The sequence below is a fragment of the Apteryx mantelli genome, chromosome 25 (assembly GCF_036417845.1).
Source record: "Apteryx mantelli isolate bAptMan1 chromosome 25, bAptMan1.hap1, whole genome shotgun sequence".
NCBI lineage: Eukaryota > Metazoa > Chordata > Aves > Apterygiformes > Apterygidae > Apteryx > Apteryx mantelli.
In genome coordinates, this window is record NC_090002.1 from 10,651,424 (window position 1) to 10,674,654 (window position 23,231).

At 40.4% G+C, this 23,231-nt stretch overlaps 1 protein-coding gene across 1 annotated transcript in view; it reads right to left on the bottom strand.

Annotated features, from left to right (window-relative positions):
- The window catches only part of KCND3 (potassium voltage-gated channel subfamily D member 3), a 138,777-nt gene that overhangs the window by 7,993 nt on the left and 107,553 nt on the right, over positions 1-23,231 (bottom strand). Inside the window, exons 2-3 of the mRNA XM_013943598.2 lie at positions 22,081-22,243; positions 4,350-4,451 (exon numbers count right to left, since the gene is read on the bottom strand). Coding sequence (XP_013799052.1) covers positions 4,350-4,451; positions 22,081-22,243 — 265 coding nt within the window. The remainder of the gene's footprint in view (positions 1-4,349; positions 4,452-22,080; positions 22,244-23,231) is intronic.

A 23,231-nucleotide genomic window follows, 5' to 3' on the forward strand; every position in this document is an offset into this window, starting at 1 on the left:
TGTTTTTGCTTGTCTTTTCTTAGCCTCTACGTGGCGGGGTAGATATGTGTGCACATGGTGACCTGGCAAAGGGACTGCTCAGGCTGCAGTGTTATTAGTGGTTAGGATAAGCTGTAGATCTCAGATTGATCTTGGTATTGTTGTAAAGCTGAGGGTCTTGATCTGCTAGGAACAGCAGAAATAGAAATGGATGAGAGGTTAGGAACTTGAGTTCAGTGTATGCATCGTGTTTAGTTCATGCAGAAAGCTTGATATTAAGCGTTCATCAGAATGATGTTAGGCCAACTTAGTGGTGGAATCCAGTACTCTATATTTTTGGTCTTCACACTGCATTAGTGTATCATATGCTTACATTCCTCAAAATACAGCATCTGTCACTTACTGCATGATAGGATGATCAGATGCACCTCAGAAATGGAAGGAGAAGAACTAGTGGGGATTGTTTAAAGAGTCTGTATGCTATTCTAGTATTGTTTTTCTGGTTTTCTCTATTCTGTGGCGGCAAATTTAAAATCAAGGTTGTGAAGGATATTCCTTTAATTATTAAATTCACCATAATTTCATGACACATTTTCTAGGATCACATGCATTAATCTGTGTGTATCTTTAGTGATTAGCATTTTCAAAGACAATGATGAGATGCATTAAAATGGCAGTTAGAGGTTAGAAGGTGTTTCCCTGTGCCCTCTGCCTAAAGGATGCTTGGTATCTTCTATAATGCCTAAATCTGAAAATCAAAAATTGGTGTGCATTGCTTGAATATCTGCTTAGACACAAAACTGCAGTATCTGACTGTTTAGGAGAGAAAATGGATGGGATGGGAGAGACAGTGAAACATCTTGGCAGAAGTGCCGGGACTTTGTCCTTTGCTCTTATGGGGGTCAAAGGCAGCTATGCTTTAAGCACTGATTTTTAAATACACCCGTATGTCCCAGTTATTCACTGAAAATTTGTGTTCTGGATGCTATTTACACAATGGTTCTGTAATTCTTAAATGGAGGAATAACTGTATCTCTGACGGATGCCAAAATGTAGCTGAACTGATACATTAAAAAAGCTGACTTACTGTATAAAGAATTAATATATTCCTATCAGAATGCTTCTTAGGCAGGTTATGGATTTTTGTTGTTGCCGTTGTTGTTTTGGAAGATGAGCATTTCCAGAAGTATTTTTAGAAGTGGCCTAAAAAAGGTCAGTTCCATTTTTCTTATTAATAGTCTTCTCGGTGAACCAACACATCAAGCAGGTCCTGTTCTTACCCTGCAGAGATTACTGACTCTGCTGAAGTCTGTGTTGGAACATTTCCCATGGAGGTCCTTGCATGCCCTAAAACAAGTAAGATGCTGCACTAAAACACTCTGGAAAAGGAGAGAGAAGGAGCAGATATTGCAAACAGTATCTTTATATGAGGGCTCAGGAGAAGGGTTCACAACTCTTTCCTGCACAGTCGTGTTTCAGAGCAGGTGTAAGTGGAATTTGAAAGCGGAGGCAGGGCTTCCCCTACCCCTGTTTGAAGACCTAAACCAAATGTAAAATTTTGGCAGCACAGTTTAATCTGGCCTTCTGCATTCCCTCAAGAGGACTGACTTGCAGCTGATGCAAACAGATCAAGGGATGGCAGTTATCAGGAATAAAGGGTACCACCAGTGAGTCTGATTCCTACCTTATCTTCCTTTCACCTTTTCTTCAGCCAGCTCTGTGCTTTCAGAAACAAAAAGCATACAGTCGTCTGGAACGTCCTAGCATGCAAACAGAAAATGAGAGCTGCAGGAACTACTGCGTCTACGACAGTGGGAGTGCCAACATCATACAAATGCTTGGCATTTTGATTTTACTGTTGAAGAACGTGTGTCTGTAAAAATTGCATCAGTGGTACCTATATTGCTGCAGGCAAACAAAATCTGTGTCTTCATTGGAAGAGTCTACTTGTAATGAAAAGCCCTGTAGGGGGGCGGCGAGGGGATGGCTTGCTATTTGAGCTGGGATGCCAGTTTTGCAAAGGTTTGATGCCAGCTACCATTCAGTTTGTTCTTGGAAGGCATTCACTGAGCTGCTGGTTGCTTGGAGAAAGACTGAAACATGCTGTAGTGTTCAGTTCTGAAATCCGACGTACTTTTATTTTACTTCTTCTGCTTAGTGGTACAGCACACAAAATTGGACGTTGGTGAACTGAGATGAACTGGTTCAGTGGTAAGCTGTCCCTTCCCATGAGAATGGCTATAATGCTTCTCTATTCTGTGGCTGAGCAGATTCTGCTTGTGAAAAGGGACAAGACCTCACAACCTACTGTTCCCAGGATATACGCCTCCTAGCTTTTTAGCTAAAAGGGAATTTCAGCTAGCTGTACAAGGAGATTAACAGTAAGAGGATATGTAGGCTGCTGCCATGGGAAGAAACTCACCATCCCTTGAGCACTTCTGACATAAAACCCACTAACAACACTCCCTTCATCTCTCTAAATGAGAAGAAAAAGCTCTGAGCACTTGGTGTCTAGATGGTGAATGCAAAATGCCACAAATCCACATGTTTCTGAAGCAAGAGACTATATTTTCTCTAGGAGCAAAAATCCTTCTTGCTGCTCTCCTTGGATGAATCCTTTCCTTCACTTTATCTTTACTTTGGTACAAGGCTACAGGCTGAAGACATGCTGTTCCCTCGAAAGATGATTTCAGTGTATTCATTCTGATGCTAATGAGAGGAAATTCTGGCATGTATTTCTGAATCCTGAACAGTCCTTCATTCTCAATTTATTAGTTTAACTGCTGAGCCACAGCTCGGACATGTTTTGGGGCAATTCTTGTCTTGGGTAAACCCGCAAGGTGTCAGAATGCAAGGCAGTCTCCTGGGCCCTTGTAAGCGATTATACATTGATAACAGTACTGTGTGATTGCTCACGATGAAAGTGCTAATATCTGGTAATGGTTGTGTAGTAACTGCAGTTAGAATTACTGCTGGGTAACAAACCCATACTATGGCAATCTGGCCATGTGAAGTCCATTAAACTTAGCGTGAGTTCTGGGCAAGGTATCAGGAATGGGATGTGTACCTGGCTGACAAAGCAATCTGATGCTAATTTGACCACTGAACTTGAATAGGAACGGGGTCAGGTGCTAGTGAGCAACTTGTAATGCCATGAGCTGAAAAGGCTTTTCAGCTTTGCTTACAAAGGCAAACATTGTCCTGCGCTGAAGTATGCCAGGCAAAACAGCAGGTGTTTGAAGGATTAGGCCCCAAGTAAAGATGCATGAACAAATACTAGGCAGCTCTGGTCGCTCAATTAAACATCCTTCATCTTGCTCTTTGCTCCTCGTGTGCACCCAGGGCTGATTTATTTGAAATGAAATCCATGAAATGTGCTAATACCTGCTCTGGTCTTGATCAGGCTTAACGTAATAACCTCATCTTGTTTTCACTGATTTTGCTGAGCAATCTGACATGCTTAAAACTTTTACGTCTCATGAATAGCTAATATGAGCCTACAGATACCTTTCTGTTAAAAGTGTACCTACCACCAAACTGCCTGAAACAGGAATTATTTTCTTCCCCTGTTGGGTGTGATCAGATGCTCTTACTCTGCCACCAATTAGCAATGAAGAGCTTGTAATAATTCCAGAGCTGCTGCTGCCAGCAATCATACCTCAGGCAATGACTTCTATGTGTTTTCACATTACTTTTCTGTTCCTCAGCATATTTGATTTAAATTGTTGAAACCTCTGGATGTGTATGTGAAAGTACACTTGTGGGCTGTCTCTTGGTGAGAAGCAGAGGAGGGTGCATTCAGTTTGCATGTATGTGTGTACTTTCATACATGACTCATGATGTGTGCGCACAATAATCTCTTAGAAAAGTAGAAATCAGTGAGGTTTTACTGAGCTATTTCTGAACAATATGCTGTTCTTTAATAACCATGGTACAATATATATATTCGAGAGAGACTCTTAAAAATAAACAACATTTGTTAAAAGATTGTAGATATTTATAGGAAGGGCAGACTGTTGGTGGTATACATCAGTAGAGCTCCGATAGTTTCATCACACAGAGGGCTTTGACAGAACTGTGAACCCGATCCATTAATACTGATGAAGGCTGGATCCTCTCCTAGCTCAAGAAGGAGCTCAAGAAAGTTTTTTCCTCCAATCCAATCTCGCAGCTGGATCCTAGCTATCCCTACATACAGTACATTAGGGCATAATTATAGCGTAACACCATTCAGTGTGTGAGGCTGCCACACTGAATAATGAGCAATTAGGTGACAACAGATTGAGAGAGGGAGGGAGACCAGAAAGAGGACTGGGAATAGGGAAATTTTCAAACTCTCATGTGGAAGGAATTATTTTCTCTGTACTCACCGTCAACTCCAGGGCTTCATTCAGGAGGCCGTTGCGCTTGCTGTGAAGGTAAGCGTTGGAACTACCTGTTTTGGCCACTCGAATCCTTGCGAGTCGGGCTTTCTGTGAAGACAAGCAAGCTGAATTTATACTTTGGCACATCAGGTAATCACTCCTGTGCTGCCTATACCAGGGGAAGGAAATTTATGGTTCTTTTCACACCAGAAAAACCCTGGGGGTGAAATACGAGAGGTAAACAGGCAACACAAGGCTGATGTCAAGAACAGCTAACACAGGTCTGCTTCCAGCTTGTCTATAGGACTCAAATGACTACATATATCTGAAGAACAGTATCTGCCACAATGCGTTAATGCTCTTTCCAGAGATAGGAAATGGGGGGCCCTGCAGGTTTGTTTATCCTTTCATATGTTATTAGTGATTTTGGGGGGGTGAGATGCACAGCAACTAACGGCACTTGACTTAGACATGTTCTTGGCATAGGAGGACTGTAGGAGAAGGAAGACAGTGTGATGTAGCAGCATACACGTGGTCTGCCTGCATGTTGTTCCCATGACCGACCGACCTCTCTAATGTGCTTGACTGTGTATTAATCTGTCTGTCTTTATCTTTCAGCTCTGTGCTCTGAGGCCTGTATTGTCATTTGGTCTGCTTGTGCAGCATCTAGCACAGTGACACCTGGGCCTTAGTGATGCTGTGGATGCTGCTGCAAAGCAAGTGGCTAATAAGAGTCATTCAGAAGGAGATTTGGTACTTTGCTTCACTTACTAGCCAAGTAACATAGATTGTTAATTTAACATTGGAAAATACCGATGAAAAAGTCTACATATATCATTCTGCAGTAAGGGAAGGTACCTTATCTGCTCCTCTGTCATCTGCAGTGGCAGCGGTAGTTTATTAGCTTTGGTATCTGATAATATAAGTCTGTGTTTATCCAAAAGTACACATCCCTTGACCGACAGGCACAAGTTACGTAGCAACAACACAGAGATTCAACTCAAAAAGAACAAACCACTCTTCTCAAATATTTATTTATCCCTCACCACCTTGACCCCTAGAAAGACAAATTAAATGATAAAAGATGGTCTTGAATAAGGCAAAGAAGAAAAACGAATAAGACCCTCTTCCCTTTCGATTTTAGTTTTTAACATTCCACTTTGTCTTTTCAAATGCTGCCTGCTTTTCTGTCAAGTGCTGATTTGCCTTTTTCTTTTCTACTGTTAATTTATGACTCAAACACCATTAAAAGTAAATACATGAAATAGCTGTGGCTATTAAAAAATAATTACATTGTGCTATATTTTAAAATGCATAATCTTTTAAATAACATGGAACTCGTGATTTTCCTCTCTAATTAGAGGTGCTAATGGGTATACGCTGTAGGAAGAGTAAAGCCAAGAGGCTAATATCTGCGGTGGGTCTAGAGAGTATAATAATTCTAGGAGCTCTATTATTGTACATGTGTGAGTGACTCTGGCCCTCAATATTTAACCTCAAGAGCTTCTGCTTAGGCATGCAGTTTCCTGGGCAAAAACATGTGCAGGATACTGTTTTGCAGCTTTACTTAGGAGGCACAGACAGTGACCAGTCTGAAAAATAGGCCCACTTTTGTCACCCTAAACTGGGGACATCCAAAATAGAATTTCTCTTCTATATTTCATTGACTCATTTTAACATTAAGACTTCAAGTCAATATATGAGCATGAAATCTCTGATGAAACTTACTCTGTACTGGTCCAAAATATTTCACAGGGCTCTGTGGTAACCCTGTGAAAGGTTCATGAGTTGTATTTGCAAGGCTTAGACTGAGGATGCAAAAAGAAAATTAAATTGGGTCTTCAGTCTTCGGTCTTCCCAAACTGCTGAGTTGTTCTATGCCCTCAATAAAGACTGGCCAAAGACTGGAATCTGGAACAAAAAATTCAAAGACTCCCCTAGGCTGGGGTAGACCCTGCCTTAGCCCCAAACAAAGCAGTTAACATTTCCTAATCTGGACAGGTCGCACAGTCCAGACTAAAACTTCTGCCGTTAGAGGTCTGTGACTCTGATGCCAAAGTCAATACTTGGTGAAAAAAGACATAAGAAGTCTCAGTCTGATTCCTTCCCACCTTCAAAATATGATTTGGAGTCTGAGGAACAGCTGTTCCTTGGCAGACACAATGTGAAGTACATCTCTTATAGCCATTAGTGGTTTCCTACAGCAATGGACCCATGCAAAGTTGCCATATGCTCTTAAATGAATGTATAGGTGAGATGGATACCACCCAAACAGTAGCTGCCTATGTTAGCTGTTAGACTCTTAGGCTTTTTCAGATGCTCTCCCCATAAATGAATGAGACACCCCACTGGGGACAATCCAGAGAAGTATGCAAAATGGACAGAATGAATTGCTGTCTGCAAGTCCTGTCTGGAACTGTTTTGTGGAATAAAGATGATTTTCAAGCATTCTGGACCCAGAATGTGTATTAAATGTGACAGGACTGATTTTATCATGAGTGAGAGGAAACCACCAGCAAAGCTAAGAAAGGAAGAATGTAAAGTTGTAACCTAGGTACTTTTTCTGCCTTACAGCCTTTCTATACCTAACTGTTGTAATTTATATTACTGTAATTGTGATGGGTTGGCAGCAGTATATGGCTATTGCATGTTGAAGAAGTGTTTGTACGAGTTCTACATGCCCCAAAAAGAGATTAGAAGCCAGGAATTACAGGTAAGAGCCATGTCGCAACCTGTGCTGAGCAAGGTTTTTACTGACACTAGTGGAATTTCTCTGAGGCAAATCTGAAGGTGAGTTAGAGGCAGGGAGCAGAGGGTAAGAGACTGAAAGACAATCCCACATAACTGGGAGATGGAATAGTCCTCTGTTCCTGTTAATTACATTTCCACTAAGTTATTTTATCTCTTTTCAAGATGTACGCCTTTGTGTCTCTGTTCCTCACTTTTCAGAATTAACTTATCTCTTCTATAATCAGGACTGGATATTGGATCCAGTGATGGTCTTTACACTGAGGCTCTGATGGCAACCACAGAAGGCTCTTGCTTCCTTTCTATGACTGACAAAATATCAGCTCTTTGCTGCAGGAAGTACAAGAGTCCCCCAATATGCCCACCTCACATATAGCCGGAAAGGTTTCATTGTCATCTTTGGTTGCTATCCTCATCAGTTCAGTTAATTGTTAAAGTGGATTCAGTCCTAGGCTCTTGTAATGAGCATTATTCCCTTTGCCTCCAGGCTAGCAGGAGATCAAATATTAATAGCTGTACTCCACATGGACTGGAGATGGTTCGTCTCTGAGATCTGTTCTCTTTTCTTCTTTGAAACAGGGCCACTAGCTATCTAAATAATTAAGCCCCATAGCTTTGTAGTTTAGAACAGACATTGTTATTTTAAAAAATGTCAGTGGGGCAGGGTAGGAATTAATCCTATTTTCCTACACAAAAGACTTCTTAGGATAGTCACACCACCCAACTCTGTGTCCTCATCATGATTAAATTTGGTAACTATCTTGATTAACTTAGCTAGAGAAGTTAATTAAAATTGGTGCCTAAAATTGGTCTGACCCTCCAGACAATTTCCAAAGTTAGACTAGAAACAACTGTAGAAGCCATGGTTCATCTTCTTTTATGCAGAAGTCTGTGTGTAAATGTGTTTTGTTTCGTAAACATAATTACGAAGTGATACAAGCTTTACATAATATTTAGGTACATTTTGTACATTTACTCAGGATGCAAAACTTCAGTCATGCCTGAAAGGAATGAAGGGTTTAAGTGTAGCGAGGCATTCCCCTCTTGACATCTGCAGCCAAGGTTCAACCCTAGTTTATGTGACTGAGCCAAGAAGGACTGAGGATGTGAAGGGCACCTGGTAGTGAGTTAAGATTCTGGTTACAGAATGAAAGCAGGTAGAAGCTGGTCATTTCAGAGGAATTCTGCATCATCTGTTGGAATCCATCAGTCTGAATTTGGCCAGCCAACAAAGGTGTGCTTTGACAAATCAGGTGAGGAGTAAATTCCAGAAGCAAAAGCTTTCCACTTGGAACAGTCCACACAAGCTTTGAAGGCCTAGTTCTTTGCAGAGAACCCTAAACTATGTACTGTCACGTACTTCAGTGTCAGAAATGTAGAGATTTAGGCTGATAGGGTCTTCCCAGTACTGCCTTTCTTAACACCTGTGGGTATGCTTTTGTGATCTTAGACTTGTATTTATAGGGATCAATACTTCTGGTCTCCAGGACAAAAGACACAGACAAGCGCAGGGCCATGTTTTTCTGGCCATCTGCTGCAAATGTCTTTGGGAGAGGGATACCTGACTTCTGCATCTTATCCCACAAATGTGACTGACTAAAGGTCATTAGGGCCAGGCCTGAGATCACTGTTACTGAATATAACCCCTGCCCAGATAGTCTAAAAAAGGAAAAGAAAACGGCACACTGTGTCTGCATGTAGAGTGGTAAGAGGAGTTGCTAGGAAACCACAGGATCTCAAAATGCATATGACCTAATCTGGAAGATAATTTATATGATGAAAATAATAATACTAATGACAGCCACTTACAGGTTAGAATGATTAATTTGGCTATCTCAGTGCCCACGTGTTTCTGAGAGCAGGATGGAAGGCAGATCTCAGTAACTTCTGGCTCCTTGCTGCTTTTTAGGGTATAAAGACAGAGAAACTGGAGACTCAGAATAAGCAGAAAGGGCAGTGAAGCCAACTGTACATGGGGAATGCTGAGATGTGGTAACGCAGATGATGTAAGTAGATACCAGCTTCCTGGGTATCTACGTTTCACAAACAAAGGAGAAAAGGAATAGTCAGTTTTCATCTTTTAGCTGCTTTGGAGAAGTGCAAGAAGCAGGAGTTACAGACTAGGAAAAATGCTTACCAGATGGCAGGCCCAGGAAACAGCTAATTATTATTTATTAATGATTTTCATCTAGTTCTTATGGAGATAGTATTCACTCTTGATGTATGTGGTATAATAAACTATTAAGTTACAACTTATGACGTAATTTCATATTTGCCAGACCCCTTCAGATATCCAGATCTTCTGTCCTGTTGAGCAAGGGGATAGACTGGAGTACCTGTATGCCAGGTATTACGTGTACAGGCCCTGTGTCCAATTCTGCTCCCTCTTTGGGCTGGGAGCTGTTATTAACATTATCCTTCCTATCTAATTTTATCTGTTAAAATCACACTAAGAGCATTCTTGGCAGAAAATGCAACTACAGGAGATAATTAACAGATACTTCACTTTTTTATTGCTAAATAATTAGCAGTTTGAATATCAGTAGTGCTATTGGTGATGACTGCAGTGAGTCCAGTGGTGGAATATGTGTACACTCCTGGTCTTTTAATGTTTGCATGTCTGAAATGAAGCTATTTTAAAATATAATCAACAGAATACTTTTGATCTGTTTTTTAGCTGCAAGATACAGTGTCACAACCATTCAATAAGTGCTGGATTTTCTTGAGCTTTAACATTTGTCTGCATATGTTGCTAGTTTGGGTTTGCACTTAAATTCTAGATTGAATTCTAGATGGAAGGAACATGGTTGATTTTTGCATATGGAAAAAGTAACAAATAGATTGCGTTGCAATAGATTGCATGGAGTTTCTGTAGACTTAACAACAGGGCTTAGAGTATGGAATGACAGAAAGTATTTTCTTGTAGTTACGTTCAGCACTTCCTAAAATGATCTTGTCTGTGACACCTTTGACTAATTTCAACATCTAATTCAGAAAGGGATTCAGCAAAGACTTAACTTTGTACATCTTATTGGGACCTCAGTGCACATATGTAACTTGAAAAGGGAAGGGGTCAAATCTTCATCTAGTGGAAAACAGATTAGCTCTCCTGACCTATTGTGGTAATTTTTCCTTGCCAAATGGAAAATAGAAATTTTTTTCTTTTTTTTTTTTAAAAAGCATTCAGAAATAATAAAGTGAACAAGGAATTAAATATGCCTACTTTCTGTGGAGTGCTTTCCTCAATATAAGCATGCAACACTGATTGTCTGTCCTGCTTATGACTCTGAGGAGCTCATATGCCATCTTTAACAAAGCTTGGAAACAGGCTGGACTGCCAAATTAGGACTTGGGATTATTACATGCATTTCAACATTGGGTGAAATAGTAGCTGTTTAAAAAGCAAATGGCCCGTATAATAAGTAGTAGTTATTCTTCTGCTAGCCCTGCTTCCAACTGACTATTGCAATAGGCAGGCGGTAAAGTTAAAGCAAAGAGTTGGAAAAGTTAATTTCTGCAGATCATCTTTCTGTCATTCTGACTTTTTCTAAGAAAGAAAGAGTGCACATTTGGACTTCTCCTTCCTCTCAAATCTTTGCATTAAACAGCTTTTGAGCCAAGTTTAAATATTCTACCATTATTGCTTTGGGGGAGATGTTGTAGAGCTGCATATGGAAATTAGACAGTGTAGAACTCATTATATTCCTATATAATTTGATAGAACCACTTACAGTCAGACCTTGATCTTATTTTGGGCCTCTTCATTACTTTCCAGAGATGAAAGATTTCCCTCCACTCCTTTGTGGCTCTCCTTTTAATCTTACCTTACCCTTGGCACCATTAAAGCAACAGAACATCATTTCAAATGCAGTATATCGTTTAATCTTTTCCAACACTGAAGAACATGATGTTCAATCTATTTATAGAACAATGCACAGAATATGGAATTTAATGGATCTTGACTTCTCTGCTAGTCATAGATACCCTGGCTGATTAAACAGAGAACTTTGAAAAAGTGTAATATGCAAAATTTGAACCTGTGAATGCAGGACTGTCAGGAAGCCACTGGAACACTGAGGTCAATCCCCTTCTGTTGCAAACTTCCTTTTGTACGTTTTCATTGTGAACCTGACAAGCTCTGGCTTAAAATTAGTGAAAATTTAGCTGTCACTCATACCAGGCATCTGTTTTACAATCTCATTACTCTTCTGTTTAGATATATTCTTCTGATTTCCAGCCTGCATGTATTTGTTGCCAATTCTACTCATTTGCCATTGTATTGACATTTTCTTTTTACTTAGTTCTCTTTCTGGCATTTGCTCCTTATTCTCTCTACAGCAAAGAACAGAATAAACTTCGTTTTTTCTAGGATTTGACAATTCTCAGTTTATTCCTTTACTTGACATTTCATATTTTCATCCTTTGTAGATGCTGTGCTTATTCCTAATATCTCTTTTTTTTCAGTTATCATCCATCCAGTAAGATAAACAACCCTTAGGGACAGTTTTTCCTTGCTTGAAATAGTTAGTTATACATACTTATTCCATCTTGGCCGAAATTCAAAGCTTCCTGTACACTCAGGTTCCCACACTACTAGTTTAGCTGACTTCCGTAACTAGCTCTCCTGATTTCTTCAGTTTGCCTCTTGAAGTAATAATAAAAAAAACATTCTTAACATTGGGGTGGATTTTATAGCTTGGGTCAAAATCAGTTCAGGAAAGCCTGGCAAAAGAGGTTCAGTTCCAATTGTAGTGGGAATCTGGTATAGTTCCTTAGAGTTAGAGATGTGCACAGATGAAAATCTCTGTAATGCTGTTAGAGACGAATGTTACCAGGAATTGTATCTTTACAGGAGTTTGTAATTTCCCAGGTAAGGATTGCAAAACAAATGTTATTGCAAATATTAGGGCTCTAATATTCTTAGATGTGATAGCCAGCAGATTTCTTCACTAGTCATTGAACCAGTAAGTAGTAAGAAGGATACTACATAAGAGCTGACTATAGAAAATAACTGATCTCTGTCTAGAGATCATTAATTCATTCTGTTAAAACAGGCTTTTGTAAATGCACAGTAACATTCTCCAGGAGTACAAAATGTAAATTAGGGTGTCAGAGTTTGTCCAGAAACTAATACCACTTTTACTTAATGAACAGCTTCTGAAGAAAAGAGCTTTATATTTTCCTGCATTATTAATAGAGAGGTTGCTGTTCCCCATTATTATAAATTTAGGTTCTGTGTTCACTGAAAGCAAATTGTGATGAATATCTGTCTGCCTGTGACTTATCTGTCTCTCTGTCTGTATTTCTAGATCTCACCTTTACAACCTCTTTCACACAAATCGCACCCCTAATTAATAGCTATAAACCATTCAGGGGATGAAGAAATTAACAGAATTTGATCTAGTGTCACATGCCTACCTATTAGACCTGATACACGAACACTAATTAATGGTGTTGGTTTTATGCAGGCTTGTGATTAGTTACAAAAAATGGAAGCAATCACATCATATAGTGCTAAAGTCTGCTCACACCTTTCATGGAAAGATAGTGAAAACACACAAAAAAATCTTTTTTTATAAAAGTTAAGAAAAGCTAAGCAAATTTGTAAAACATACGTCCTTCGTTCTTCCCAGTGGAATACTTCATCAAAACAAAGCCCAAAGGGAAGAGAGAAGACAGTGGGGCAGTTTCTCTGCCTCCCTGCCTGTTCACTGGCAGTTAGAGCATGCAGCGTCTCAGCATTGCAGGCACCCACAGGCAGCAAGTAGAGCGAGCAGCATTAAGCTTTCCTTGCATGGGTGCAGGCAGCAGTTACTCAGGCCAGGGTAAGGACAGGAGCTATGCTCCATCTCACTTCTCTGTACTTAAACCTTCCAGCATTAACTGAGAGAAGTGTTGCTTGCTGCAGATGAAGACTGTTCAGAAGTCATTAGGTAACAATAAAGTTGTTGTGCAGTGCAATTAGCTATCTTACTTAAGCTGCTCTTAGTTGTTCCTCTTGTTCCTAGGGTCTCTGGGGACAAGTCTCTTGCATGAGACTTCTGAAAAAAAAGATCATCGCAAATCCATCCCATGATCATTTTTGATAAGAAGTGAAGACTCATAGAAGAATGTATGTCATAGCTCATGTCCTTACAATGACAACCACAGAGCATTGACTACATGCCTTGATTTGGTGACTATCAAGGGAAAAACCTGCCTCACATACTATATTGGGCACTGAAAGTGCTCCCTGATTTGTCAGCAGAAAGCTCCAGAGTTGTCATGGTTACTTGTGTCTCTGGCCCTCGTTTTTGCATTCCAGCATTGTTACGCATTCTTACTGGAATGGCTCCTAGTTGTCCTGACTCAATAGCTAAGGAAGCTATGTTTCATACGTGGACTGAAATGCACTAGTGGCTTCATACTGGGGCTTGTGGACAATGTGTAGAATTGCACTTTATTATTGTATTTGTTTAGAGTTAATGCTGAGTTTGGTCTATATGGTTCCTTACATGGAGAACAGGTGGCTCAAATTACCATCAGACAGTGCTCTGCATTAGTAAACAGAAGAGTTGCCCTGAAAAAGAGAGGAAAAGAGTAACTATTTCTGAAGGAACAATTTGCCTGATGGATTGATTTATTTTTTCTGCCTACAGAGTACTCACAAGCAGAGTGTGATTTTTCCCATATACATTTTTTTGGAAAACTTATCAGGAAGTTTTATGCATGCTCTTGATTCCCTTGCTTGCTCTTGAACAATTCTCTGCCAGTATTTGCTGTTGCTCTGCTTGTTACCAGTGACCGGTCAGGAAAAACACATGCGGTCATTTCTGCGGCTGTGTTTGGTGAGTGAGCAGAAATTGCTAGTGCTAAGGCTCACATATGAATTTAAAATCCTGGATATGAATAATATTAACAAAAGATGGTCTTACTTTATAGCCTTGTACATGTACATGAACTAACTCTGCAAGAAGCCACTGAGCCAGGAAAAGAAGAGGGTTTATCCCAATTTTATGCTTGAGAAAACCTGAGTCAAGGTGAGGGGAAGTAGGAAGGTTGATGTTGCTACAAACATCCTCGCTTGTCAAAACAATGAGGATGGCTGTAGTAGGGATACAAAAGAGGAAGGCAGGCTCCTATTCATGCCCAGAGAGGTCCTGCCTCATGCTGGTTTAGAGCCTGATCTGATGCTGAAGTTATCAGTAGTTATTATTTGATTGGATTTTCATGACCTTCGAATAACAAAGACTTGTTCTGAGTCAGACTTCGCAGACCGTGGCTGCTGGGTGGAGTGGGAGGAGAGAAATAATGAGATTCCAAGACTTTTCAAATTGGGCTGTATAAGACATCTGGGAGTATGTTAGCAGTGAAATTTTGCAATGGCCCTGGAGAGATCTGCTGGTAGACTATGGAGTTTTCCCATCTCTCTGACATATGTGATTAGAGGACTCAGAGAGACCTGAATTGCCATCCCAGCACCACATGTACCAGGGACAAATCTTGCTCTTTGGCTGTTAATCGCTGTCATGGTACAAATTAGTAACAGCAATAAGCTTTATAACCACTTCCACCCACTTTAAGCTATGCTTTTCCTGACCCAATGGATATATCCATATCCTTGAATCTAGACATAACCATGTATTCCAGCTGGTGCAGGGGTGTTGCTGAGCTGTATTCTGTACTTAGATTGAGAACTGCATGGAATCTAAACTGCACCCAGCCTACTCAATTCTGCGTTATATAGGCACAATGGTGAAATAACTAGTTAATAATGATAATGGAAAGGAATCTGATTACTAGAACCCAGTTCCAAAGTAGTAGAAGGCTTCCCAACGTTTTTGGCTGAGCATTTTGCATGCAGGTCTCCTTGACAAGGCGGTTTCAGATTATGTTTGTTTAGACATCTGGGATGGAGCAAGCAACATCAGCCATTACAAATCCTACCAACTGTGCTACATAATGAGCCATCTGGACAGAGCCTGCCACATGCAGCTTGGACTTCCAACAGGTGGGGAAAGGGGAGACCCTCTTGCTGAGATGACCAAGGGACAACCCCGAGGATGGATTAGTCAGGTTCTTACGCATCACAGACTATTATCCGGTTGTGACTGAGAATATGAAAGGTCCTCAAGGCATGCAATAAATGTAGAGCGGCTTCTGGATATGCGTGGAAATTATTTTAATTGGGCATTGGGCCACTATTGACAACCAGCTCAATATTTTACATATATAGGTTTGCTTTGGAGACTGAACCTATAAGCTGTAGCTCACTGATTTTGATCCTTCCTTTCAGAAGATGGTTGGAGACATCTAGTTGTCTTATGCAATTTGGGACCCAGAGAATATGAACTAGCTGAACTGGTTAAAAATGGCATTTGCTTTCCTGGATAATACAACACAAAAAGAGGAAGGATTTCTGGTTTGTTTATTTTTTCCCCTGAACTGTTTTAGGGAATGTGACAAACAGCAAACAGGAAAAAGAGAAGGAAAAGAAAAGAGGTACCTACCCCCGCAAAACTGAAATCTTTTTTTTTTCCCCTCTTCAAAAACCAGCAGCTTTTTTCCTTGTCAAATTGTTAAATATCAACAACAACAAAAACATATTCCACACAGACTTATTGTGGTTGAAAAAAACCACGTTTTTTAAATGTCAGCCAGCTCCAGTTTTAACCTTATTGTTTCTCTCTCTCCTTAAGTTCCCAACCCCATCCCCTGCTGGGAACTGAGTCATGTTCTGTTGCTGAGCTCTCCGTAGACAGCTCACAGCTTTGCTAGAGTAGCTTTTTCTGGCCATTCTGTTCCACATTCTAAAGTTCACTAACCCACCTCCAGAATTTGGGGTGTCAGCTGAAAAACAGAACATTTCAAAGCTGACTCCCCTGCTTTGTAGCAAATCAATTATTATAATGGCCTCGTTATTGACAGGTGTGTGGGCAGTCTTTCTCATGGGTAAGATGATGCCATAAATCTAGTATTAAGCATTCTCTTCATCCCCATCTTGCCTTTTCATTGACTCCTCTGACTGCAGTCCTATTTCCTGTGCCTCTGTGGATGACGGCTGGACTGGAACAGGCTGTTTCTAACATGCCTCTTATGGAACAATCAGAAAGACATTTGTGTTCTTACTCTTCCTGCCTTGGCTTAAGCCCCTTTTAAGCATCTCCATAGTTACCTCTTCATCTGTCTGCAGAGTCATAGCTGCCTGTGTGCAACCATCTCATGAGTAGTTCTTCCTGTCTGCAGTAACCTTCCTCTATCTATTTCCTCTCATTGATGTCCATCTGAAAAGATACCGCTTCTCTCTTGCTCCTTCATTCCTTTCTCCTGCTCTTATTGGTTCTGTGATTGAATGCTTTAATTCCTCCATCAGGCAATGTGTCCACTCCTCTGCTTCACCTAGTTTATACCATATACTCTTTGATAGCCTGTGATCTTCAGTCCTGTAAAGCATCTTGTGTTAGTTTTATGTAAGAGCTGCTCTGCAAAATGAATTTTTCCTGTGTAGTCCTTTCCTTGCCTGAATTTGGGTGTTTGGTTCTTTGCTGGAAACTCTCACTTACTAGCAGAATCTTCTCCTCCAACTCTCTTCATCAGCTCTGCACCACTAAAGGGACTATAGTTGTCTTTTCTGAAGCATTATTCCAGTAATAAAAAGACCAACAGAACAAATGAACTTTGTTGCCCTTCATGAAATCTTTCCAGCTGAGGTACCTGAGTTGGTTATTTTTAAAGCTGGACAATCTAAGTAGTACAAAGACAAGTGTCAGTGTATCAGGGAGATTAAGGACAAAGAAAGCATCCTGTAACACTTTGAAAAACACCTGACTAGAAATAGTTCCACTAAGAGGTCTAATATTTTCTCCTCCCCTCTTTCTTCCTTGTTTTGTTATTGTTTGACATACTTGTGCAAAGACAAGGTCTTTAATTTTAATGTTGGTCTTAAATAGTTCTCTGCTTGTAGCCATTGTCACCAGCTAGAGATTACTCCAGAAAAATGATTCTTACAGTATTTTTGACTAGTCCGACAGAGTCGAGAGACCTACAACACTCCAGGAAACCTTGAGAAAGCAGTCCGCTCTTCTGGGAGGTTTATTGCACTGAGCTCAAAGACCACGTCCATTCTTTTCACTACTGTATTATCTGATGATCTTTCAGCCATGCATTTCTCTCCTACCCTGCTCGGGTGGGAATAACATTGTAGCTCGGTGTTGTACTCGCACAGAATCTTAACTCCTAAGCAATATACTGTCTTATTGTTTCTACTGCTTTTAAAGGAGCAGCGTGTTCAGAACCTATTACCAGCTGCCTCTACTTTCTAGGGCTGAAAAGTGAGGGGTGAAACACTTGCAGGCTGCATCCTTGCTGCCTCAGAGACAGCATCACATACTTGTCTCCCTCTTCCTCACCTTGCACCTATACTGCAAACTGAACGCAGCAAGAGAGAGACTCCAGCACATGTCTGAATTAGAGAGTCACTCTACTGTCAAGCCTTTTAAGTGTCAAATTCTGTTTTAAAACCAAAGGCTGTGACATTCACTCAAGAACAGCATTGTTTCAATGTCAGGGAGGTCAGCTCTTAGCACATCACTCAAAAAGAAAAAAAGTCTTTGGAAAAAAACAACTTTACCAAAATGAATCTTGTCAGAAATGATCAATTCATCTTCCATTCAGATTGACCTGGTCCTTGCTGCATGCCAGAGGACAAAATTTGGTGACACAGCACAATGAATTAAGATTGCCAGATCTCCTTGTAATTAATTCTCTTGCAATGCAGGTTTGAAGAAGAATAATTTATCTTCAAGGTGATTAAATCACTGGTAGTTTTTTCCGTTTTAAGGAGCGGTTTTCCTCTGTGAGTTGAAATAATAGGTGCTGGTCGGTACACCTCCCAGTATTTTATTCATGCTCTTTAAACACCTTTCCCTCCTAAGCCAGTGCCTCCTTAACAGTGAGAAAAGGTTAAGAGTGAGCATGTAATAACACAGAGGAGCATCAGAGCTGTGCAATGGTTTCCTGTTTTCTGAAGAAATGCAGCCTCTAAGAAACTCATACCAATCTGGAGAGTCCAGGTTTGCTGACTCTCCTTTCCTTACCTTTACATCTTTGAGTGTCATGTCCAGGCATTTAACGCTCTTACATTATTTTTGCCTTTATTATTTCTCATTGGACAATTTCAGCATGAGTTCATAAACAAAAGATAAATATGGTCTAGATTCTGACCTTCAAACCTACTGTATAAAATAGTAGTTATGACTCTTGAAATAAACTGAATTTCTTCTAAAGCATTTATAATAATGCACACACTAAAAAAATACTCTTCAATTAAAAGAGAAGCTATTTATTTAGCACACTAGACACTTTGGAAAGACATATGTGTTATTTCAATGAAGCTGTGTCTTGTATACCTATAAGGAGCTGATACTGGTGGACTCTTCTAGGTATTGAAGGACTGGGAGAGTGCAAAGAGCTTTATTCCCGCCTTTTGGAAATACCAACGCAAATGTCTGTATCTTCAATTAGATGGGGGCAAAGATTTAACAATTACTAAGATTTACGCTATTCCTGAAGAAGGAATTCAGTGCACTGGAGAGTATGTCATTCAAAGTAGATTCTTAACTCCCCTGTATACATCCTGACCTTCTCCAGAGAGACCATCATTAATGTACTTCTCTCTCCCTCTCTCTCTCTCTCTCTCTCTCTCTCTTGTTCTGTTTAGTATTCATGCAGTGATGAGCATGTGAGAATTACTCACACTCCTGACTTGAGAAAACTTTCTTAGCCCAGAAATTCATCCAATATCAAGGGAATTAGAAATTCAAATGGGGAAGGGAGGAATTATACAGTATGTGTGTCAATACAGCAAACCTTATAAAAGCTGCGATCAATCATATTAGCATCAAGGATCATGGTATATTTCCTTGTCACCAAGTGGATCGTGGTCCAAGAAATAAAGGTAAAAGTGAATCACAGCAAGAAACTTCAGAACACTGGCTGCCAGGACAGGACAGCCTCTTCTTAAAGCACACATCTGGGTCCAGTTCTGGAGTTTCTTTGCATCTCAGTCCACGGTTATGCACAAACCTTGTTTGAATCTGTCTCGCCTATTTATTTGCTTCTTTGACTATTCTGTAAAGCACGTTCTCTCTTGTGTTTATGCACCATTTCAGTAGAAAAGTGCTCCCCCTCAAAACCTTCAATTATATAAATGGGCTATTGTGCACTGGCCCCTTTTAAAACAGACTTCTAAGTGCATATTTCTCTTTTAAAACACTTCATTTTAGTTAATACTTGATTTCAAAAATTGTTTTAAATGAAGGCAATTGGGAGGTCTTTTTTCTGTTGGTTTGTTTTTCTTAAATTAAATGTGTGAACATGCAAGAGATGTTGCTGATTAGCGATGAGTGAATTGTGCTTATAGTTCCTTAGAAGTTACTGCAATGACTTAGAAGTTCATTCCACTGAGAAATCGGTTGTTAATTGGTTGAAGTTTTGTTGCATGTTACATTGTGCTCCAAGGTTTGAAATTTAAGTTTCTAAATGCAGACAGGATGGAGAGCACAAGTTAATGTTAATGAGTTAATGTTAAATTAGCTATTAACGCAGAAGAAATATAATATTGCTATAATGCTTATAATACAGTCCTGTCCATTACCCATGGAATTGCATTTGTGTGACCAATGTTCTGATGGAGAGGGCTGTCTGTGTTTGAATTGTTTCAAGGGATTTTTGTGTTTAAAAGTGATTGTAAGTGCTGGTGAAAGGACTGACATAGCTGGAAACTGGAAAGTTAGGAGCACAGCAGGTACAACACAGGAAGCAGCTTTACAAATTCACATATATATATATATATGTATATTTCTTTGCACATGAGAGAAGGCAGATAGTGTGATGGAACATCTGGTGACCTTTTGACAGAAAGGATTTAGGACAACCTTACAGAAAGGAACTTTCCAAACAGCCTCTGCAGCGTGTCTTTGTCATGATCTGGAGTTTGGAATAAGTAGGACTAAGAATTTGGGAGGGCTGAGACATCCAGTTGCTACTGAATTTCTTCATCAGTTGCTTCCTATCTGCAAAAATCCAGCCATAGATTCCTATCTCTTCTTTTCACATAGCAGTGATTTTTATATTACTTTAACATTCCTTGAATATTAGAAGTTCCAGATCTTTTCTAAAATCATCTCTGATTGCAAGTCTGCTGCTGGAGCATGTGCATGTTTATGTTTTACCTACTGTTCTGCCTACATTTTATTAATTGCTTTGTATTTTGCCTTTTCCTTATGCATTCATAAAGCTTGTTTTTATTAATATGTTGCTCTTTGCTTGCTAATGCAGGAGAAATTCTACTCATTATAGCTCTTCCTGCAGTGGCTGTCACTTGGACACAGCAACATATACTCTTAATGCATGTTAGCTTTGTTCCATCTGTTCTGTAGAAGACAAGAAGGACTCTGGGTGCTGTTGACGCTTACTACAACACGGTCAGTTACTGACTTTTGCACCTTGAGGATCAATACATACAGCATTCAAACCACCACTTTTATTGTACTTTCAGACTTGCACAAGAGAACATTATTTAGCATTCCCTAACAGCAAAGTACAGCTGCACCCTTGCAGTGCTAGATGCATTCAAGAGATGATGTACGTTAGTTGTCTTGGCTAGACCATTATTAATGTACAGGATCTGCTAACCCCTGCCTGACTACCTCAGACCTTCCTGCACGCTGACACTTAGCCCGTTCCTGTTACAAGTTAAATCCGGGTGGCAGTACACGTTATGCTGGGGTGCAGCCTCATGTTAGGCAAACCACTCTGTAAATCATTTAAATTTATTAAATGAATTTAATGATCCATACCAGTTTCCCACTCTCCAGCTTCTGACTGAGCAGTGTGTATTACTGAGTGGACTTCCATTATAATATCTTTAGGTTTTTTTTAATCTATATTATGTTGTATGACTAACCAGATCAAACAACTCTCCCTCAAAAACACCTCCCCAAAATTATTGCAGTTTAAGTTTTACATGTATAGTGCCAAACTGAATGTAGATATAAGCGTAAAACCCCACAATGACTGCAGCCCCTTCCTGCATGATTCTATCTATTACTCTGCTTCTGTGTTTTGACTACCAAATTTTGTGGTTTTGTAGGTTTTGTATCTCAACTCTCTGCTGTCAGCTTCCTGCGATGCAAAAGGTAGGCATGGCCCAGATGCCTGCCTGAATCAGAAATAGCACGTCTTTCTACTACTGTTCTCCCTCAGGTCCCCTGAGCCTTGGATTCCTGGCAGACAGCATTCCATAGGGAGAAACAGTCCTTAAAACTTTTAGTTTACAGCAGTTGTAAAAACCGGATTCTGCAATTCTGGTTTTAGGGTAATTTAGCAGGCTGAAGTAGAGATACAATAAATCTGTTATACTTGCCCAGTGAATGGGATATATATATGTGTGTGTATATATATATACACTTGTAAAAACTGTTCAGATTTTGGAATATTCAACAATCCCCTGAAATTCCTAGAGGCTGTTGCATGTTCCCAGTGTTTTGTCTATATTATAGTCAACAGCTTTGAGGGGGTATGTGTACATAAGTATATGTATCTGGATGGGTGTTTCCAAAACTTTAGGGTAGTGAGATGACAGAGGAACCATGCAGCCAGAAGGATAAGTGGTTCCTGGTAATGATATCAGGGTACATGGTTGTGTGTTTATTTTGGTCTGGTGCGTAGACAAGGCGAGCAATAAAAGCCCCAGTGCTTCTGTCATTTAAGATACGGCAGTACGCCGGATACTGCAAGTGAACTAGCTTATGCCTGTATGGGCGCAGATAGTTCAGTGTGGGTAAATGTTACTGTGCACGGATGCAGGTACGTGGACAGGTGATGGCGGGCTGCCCTCCATGAAGAGGCTCCCGTGGTGACTGATGCGTCACGCGCCCTGCAGTGACGAGCGCTGGCGGAGCCTTGGGGAGAGGAGGCCACGCGGCGGCCCTGCGCGGGGCTGGCTTACCTTCTGAGCTCTGCGCTTGTCCGCTCTCTGGTTCTGGTGGTAAATGCGGCTGAAGTTGGAAACGATGACAGGAACCGGCAGAGCGATGACCAGCACCCCGCTCAGGGAGCAGATGGAGCCAAATATCTTCCCAGCAATTGTCTTGGGCACCATGTCACCGTAACTAGAGGGGGAAAAGAAAAAAAGAGAAGCCCCTCCTTCAGACAAGTGCAAAGGCACCAAAAGCCTGTTCAAGTTCCCTGAGTGAGCAGCAAAATCAGTGTCCGGGTCAGACAGGAAAGTTTAGAAATCTGCCATATAAACAGCAACTCACGTGGTGCTTTCATTGTAAAGATGACAAATTACACCAGCACTTTGGCAATGAATTAAGCTAAACCAAAGAAAGGCGCTCTTGTTGCAGCACAGATGTGTCAGTTAAGGCAGCTGGTGAGCATTTTAAATTCACACCCTCACTCATCTAGTACTTCCCTCTCTATGCAGATGAGCTCTAACAAACCTAAAACTGTATGGCTGCTTGTGACCAGGTTCATATATTTTCCAAGTCCCCTTGTATCCATCTGCAAATGAAGACTGATTTACAATTCTGTTTCAAAACAAAGCAGTTTCCTTCCCATCTGTACATTCAGAAATTTTGGATTCGTTCAAGGTCTGAATTCACTAAGGGGTGAATTCTCGGGAATGTGAGACCAGCTGAAAAATGTTCAGGCAAACCTCCGTACTGAATTCTACCCAGCAATCTTTTCATTAACAATTGTAATTTGTATGTTAGATAATACCAGTAGACTCAGAGATGAAATAATCCATTTTATGCAGATGGAAACTCATGTTGGTTTAGCTCCCTTAGATTCCACATGACAGAAATTGCTACTCTGTTGAGTGCTTATTTGTTGTTTGTGTTTTTACTTTGCATATTACAAAAGCTTTCTGCAGCAGTTTTATACTTAAGCTTTAACACTGTCCTTCCGTAAAAACATCCTACATGCCTTGTCTTACGGGGCTACTCACCAGTGCGCTAGGGATGGCTGTAACCCCGTAATGGAGCATACGGTACTGAAACTGCTTTGGGACTCAGGCGTGTGATTGACAGCATCGGCTCGCTCAGTGCTGTGTCGTAGTGCAGGTAATTGGGATTTTGGATTCTGATGTACAGT